General features: G+C 41.5%; 2 protein-coding genes across 3 annotated transcripts in view; one reads left to right on the top strand and one right to left on the bottom strand.

Moving 5' to 3' along the window:
* ugdh (UDP-glucose 6-dehydrogenase) overlaps positions 1-766 on the top strand; it is a 6,011-nt gene extending 5,245 nt beyond the window's left edge. Inside the window, exons 10-12 of the mRNA XM_027174320.2 lie at positions 33-124; positions 458-568; positions 662-766. Of these exons, the coding sequence (XP_027030121.1) occupies positions 33-124; positions 458-568; positions 662-757 (299 nt within the window). The 3' untranslated portion in view covers positions 758-766. The remainder of the gene's footprint in view (positions 1-32; positions 125-457; positions 569-661) is intronic.
* A 341-nt stretch (positions 767-1,107) lies between these two features.
* Positions 1,108-5,000, bottom strand: part of lias (lipoic acid synthetase) — a 9,858-nt gene continuing 5,965 nt past the window's right edge. For both annotated transcript variants that reach the window (XM_047815978.1, XM_047815977.1), the window contains exons 8-11: positions 4,999-5,000; positions 4,705-4,775; positions 4,446-4,557; positions 1,108-1,515 (exon numbers count right to left, since the gene is read on the bottom strand). The exon at positions 4,999-5,000 is cut by the window's right edge and continues 144 nt beyond it. In XM_047815978.1, the coding sequence (XP_047671934.1) occupies positions 1,457-1,515; positions 4,446-4,557; positions 4,705-4,775; positions 4,999-5,000 (244 nt within the window). In that variant the 3' untranslated portion in view covers positions 1,108-1,456. The remainder of the gene's footprint in view (positions 1,516-4,445; positions 4,558-4,704; positions 4,776-4,998) is intronic.

Below are 5,000 nucleotides of genomic sequence, written 5' to 3'. Positions count from 1 at the left end.
GTGTGTGTGTGTGTGTGTTTTACTCTCCTCAGTATCCGAGCTGGTCACTGTGACCTCAGATCCTTATGAAGCCTGTAAAAGTGCTCATGCACTAGTGATCTGCACTGAGTGGGACATGTTTAAGGTAAATATACACACACAGGTCACTATATATACAACACTCCAGGCGTTTTAAAAACTTAGAGAAACGCAGATAGTGAAGCCTGGTGCTAAAATAAGACAGTACAAAACAACCATTTTCATAAAGTGTCTGGATGTAGTTCTGGACGTTTATTACATTTATGGCATATTTTATGTGCAAAACACCAAAAAAGATCATAATGAAATGTAATTATAGGAGGATTCAAGTGAGTTTTTAATATATCGAGTTATAAACCCACTTCATAGATTTTAGTGTTTTTGTGTTAACATGAATGCCTTTGTAACGTTGTGTGTGTGTGTGTGTTTTTTTTTAAAGGATCTAGATTATGAACAGATTTATCACCAGATGTTGAAGCCGGCGTTCATTTTCGATGGCCGCCGAGTTCTTGATCATTTACATCTTCAACTACAGAACCTTGGTTTCCAGGTGTGTGTGTGTCTCACGTACAAATGTATCACATCATACGTTAATCAGTAGAATAACTTCACGTATTGTCCGTTTCTATTTTTGCGCCTGTAGATCGAGACAATTGGAAAGAAGGTGATGACCAGGCTTCCTTTCACACCCACAGGGATCACCCTCAACGAGCCGCCAATGAAGAAATCCAAAGTCTGAGACCACACACAAAAAATCAGTAGAAATGCCTTTGACTTTCACAAGTTAGTTACTTGGTGTTGCACAAGTATTTTCCTGACCGTGTAATAACAGTGAAAAAGCTTATGAGAGTTTCAGCAGAGCCCTGATTCAGTTTTTCTATACGTTGTGTCCGAAATATGATGGAAGTCTGCGGTTAATCATTATATAATCGTCTCATGTGATATACACGTGTGTTGGTTTACTGTGAACTTTTTAATAATTGAATCATTTCATATTGTACAGGTTAGTAACGTTTAAAAAGGCGACAACTTCTTAAATACACACGGACCAATTTGAATCGTATCTATTTTCACAAAATAAAATGAACAAATGCTTCAGAATCATTTATTACACTTTACAGTTCTTGATGCCTTTGTCATTTAATTGTCACTTTCCACAATATCTCGCTTAATTAAATTACACGGACTTTTGGGTATCGCTTCACCACCCTGAAGAACCTGGTGATACTTCGCTAACAAGTAATGCATTCTGAAGACGGCTTTTTCTCCGTAATGAAACCCAGACACGTCTACTGCTGGCTGTCGTCTTCTGTCTCTCTCGTCCACGTACCAGAAGACTCTGTTATAACGTAGATGCTGTTGCTTAAAAGAAATATTTTCTGTTGTTCTGATTCCTCGACGATGGACTTTGAGTGCAGGGACGAGGTGTTGGCCGTCTTTACTCCGTGGTTCCTTCCGTCTTTCTCTTCTTCAGCAGGTTCTTTAGGAAGAACTCACCTGTGCAAATGAACATCAAAGACAGTGAAATATTTGGCAGTGTTTAAAGCCTGAATTAATTTCTACTTTGCTCATTTTCAGAAACCTAAATTCAACAATATAATCCATGAGCTTAGCCACGGTGCTAACTGTCTCTGTAGAATTGCTCACGTTTGGCACCGATTGTGGTCAGTTACAGTCAGTGTGTTCTTGGCTCCCTTCAAGAAAGTGACCAAGAGTTTTGTTTGTTTTTCCAGTCAAATGAATAGAGAACTATTCAAACATTACAATATACACAAAATTAATTCAAACATCATTATAAAAAAACAAAAATACTTTCTGGACTTTAAAAGCCACGTTTGAAACTGCACACAAACTTGGTTGTCGAGGTGAATGAGTCGAGCGATTGACAAAAATATACACGCAATCACCAAAGTTTACAATCATTTTACAAAGACTAGAACAGTTTAATTTGTCAAGAAGCGGACAAATGAGCCTGATGTCCTCCACGCCATGAGGTGGGAAGTAAAGTTTCAAAATCCACAACAAGCTGAATAAATAAGCTCTCAAGTGAAATGTGTATTTTGTCAGAAGTGACCAAAATAACTGGCAACAAAAGAGGAACTGCATAACTGGAAAATCCACCAAACCCCCCGACAGCTCAAGGTCTCCTGTGTGCATTGGTGGCATAATGAATTTCACTAAGTAACAGATTTAACAGTTGATTGCATCGACCAGCAAGTTAATATTGCAGATGGATCCTGAAGGGAAATCCTCATGTGCAAACCTAAGAAGATTAAAAGCTTAGAATGTTTTGCATGGAGGACTGGTGCAATCCTGCCTTTTGATCAAACCCATAAGTACGTCCCGCTGGAGCTTAAAGTCCGGAAAAATGTGGAAGATCCACCATCATGGAGTCCTCCCTACTTGCAGAGATGGTTAAGACCCTTGCTAACATTCATCCACTAGCCTTCTACCCCTTTCAAACTTGTTCTTGCTTTTTTCTGTCCATCCCTCCAGTATGGATACAGGGGCAATTTCCCCTGAATCCAGTTCCCCAAACCTGGGTTTTGCCTAAAAACAGGAAGAAATGAGTCTGACCAAAAGAAAAATGTTTACAGACCATCTGTAAATGTTTTTCGGTCATAATCCTGTGGTGGGGAATTTAGGTTCGGACAAAACAGCCAATCATCTCATGGCTCATTTCTATTGGCTGGGCATTCTCAGTGATGTACGGTGGCTTGACCGGCTGACATTTGCGACATGCCACACACAACTTGTAACCACTTCAAAAACTCCATTGTGCAAGCTAACATTACACAAATGGATCCCCTAAACCCATGCCCTGTAGCAGGCAGGGTTGATCTCCTGTGTTGGGATGTCAAAAGAGAACGATATGAGCTTTTAGGAATTAAATTAATTCGTGCAGGACAATTGGCCCAGTTAAGCAGTCTAATCAAACCGTTCAATAAACGTGAATGTCACCGAACAAAGGACACCCAGAAATGGAATAAGTGTTTTAAACCCCAATTATTCAAGTACAAAAGGCCCCTCAATCCTTAACAGGGCTCTTAGCACTTGAATTCCTTTATGGGGATAATAAGGGTGCTGGTCTACATAGGTTTTCACAGGGAAATAAAGTGCTCATATTATTACCCATTCAAGATGTCACAGCATTTCGGTGAGTTAAAGTCAAGAGATAGACTCAGGGCATGAACCATGGAGAGAGGTGGTCCCGGTTTTGACAACAGTTGTTAGAGAAGGGAGAAACAGACAGGAGGAAATGGATGGCTCTGTCCATCTCGGTCCCCTGTGGAGAACATCTCTCTCTATCTTGCCAAGTTGCAAACAATTTTCTGACGTGTTTTCACCTTTACCCAGTTGCATTAATCTCAAATCAACACCACCACGTTCAGATGGTAATCGTGCACAGTCATGTCTATCTCTTGCACAAACAAAAAAAATAAACACACACTCATGGTGCAGGGCAAGCTCATGAACATGCCCAATATGGTGGTGATCATTGAGTCCTGCAGTGAGTGGTCCAGTCCAATGGTCCTGGTTCTCAAGGCACATGGTTCGGTCTGGGTCTTGCTCTATTATTCACCACTGGATTTGACAGTGATATTAGCAGATGAATGAAGTGAAGTGATTGAATGAAATTTAGGAAAAGAATCATTTACATTTACAGAATTTAGCAGATGCCCTTATACATTTTAGATCTCATTTTTATACAACTGAGCAATTGAAGGTTAAGGGCCTTACTCAGGGGCCCAGCAGTGGCAGTTTGGTGGACGTAGGAATCAAACTCACAACCTTCCGATTGGTAGCGCAACACCTTAATCACTAGGCCACCACATTCCCCTTAGAATCCTATATTATCGCTGGCGTGCAGGGGCAGCACCCCTGGAGCAGGGTGGGTTGAGGGTCTTGCTCAATTGCCCAACAGTGGCAGCTTGGCAGTGCTGCTTCTTGGCACCTTCCAATCAACACAGAACCTTAACCACTTGAGCCACCACTGCTCCCTTGACCCACAGATCCCCTTGGCTACCCCTTGATCTTATGAGAAGACCCTAATTTTTGGGTTGTTTGGACAGAACATGGAGCAGACTCATGGACATGGAGTCCTCTCTCTGCACACTGCAAAGCTGCCTGGTTGACATTATTTATGGTAATGACATGCTGTAACATGAGACAACTGGGACTCACAGCGTAACCGAAGAAGTGTGCAACTGGTTGGGTAGAAGTGTGATTTCTCTAAGTATTTTCCCAGAGCACAGTTTGTGCTTTGTTTTGATCGTTAATCACAAAATACATTCATGATACGGCTAAGCGCGATACGGCTTACGGTACATACTATCACGTGGTATCGGACACTGGCATTAGATACAGAGTACATGTATCAGAATTGGTGCCTGAGGCTCAACTTAGATGCTGGTAGTTTGTGTTACCTGCTTTATAAGAAGAGCGCACTAGGGGACCACTCGCTGTGTAAACGAACCCCATTTCCTGCCCCACCTTCTCCCAGTGAGCAAACATCTCCGGCGTGACGTACTCCTCTACCTAAACACAAAATTCACAGTTCAGAATTGAGCACGTTCATGTACCTCTGCATAAAACAAACAGCCATAAAGGTCAGTGTGACATCAGCTCAGGTGGTCGTATAAGGCTGTAACCAGGTTTGTAAGAGCTACATTAATGCTGTTGTACCTTCAGATGTCGTTTTGTTGGTTGCATGTACTGGCCAAGGGTCAAACAGTCCACATCGGAGTCTCTTAACTCTGTAACAGGAAAAAGCGTTATCTGTATATCCTGTACTGAACCAATCTGCTCTGTATACATATCAGTCTCTAAAAATATAGATAAGAGAGGGATGACAAAAAAGGGAAAACAATAGCTCTCTCAGGCTGTCAGTATGCTTAAGGTCTACTGGAAGACTTTGCTAATAACTTCATGTATCTCCTTTAATTTGTCAACTGTCTGTATACGTGTGTGTATGTGTACCT

The sequence above is a fragment of the Tachysurus fulvidraco genome, chromosome 7, assembly GCF_022655615.1.
Source record: "Tachysurus fulvidraco isolate hzauxx_2018 chromosome 7, HZAU_PFXX_2.0, whole genome shotgun sequence".
Classification (NCBI taxonomy): domain Eukaryota; kingdom Metazoa; phylum Chordata; class Actinopteri; order Siluriformes; family Bagridae; genus Tachysurus; species Tachysurus fulvidraco.
This window is presented reverse-complemented; position numbering and strand designations above follow the sequence as displayed.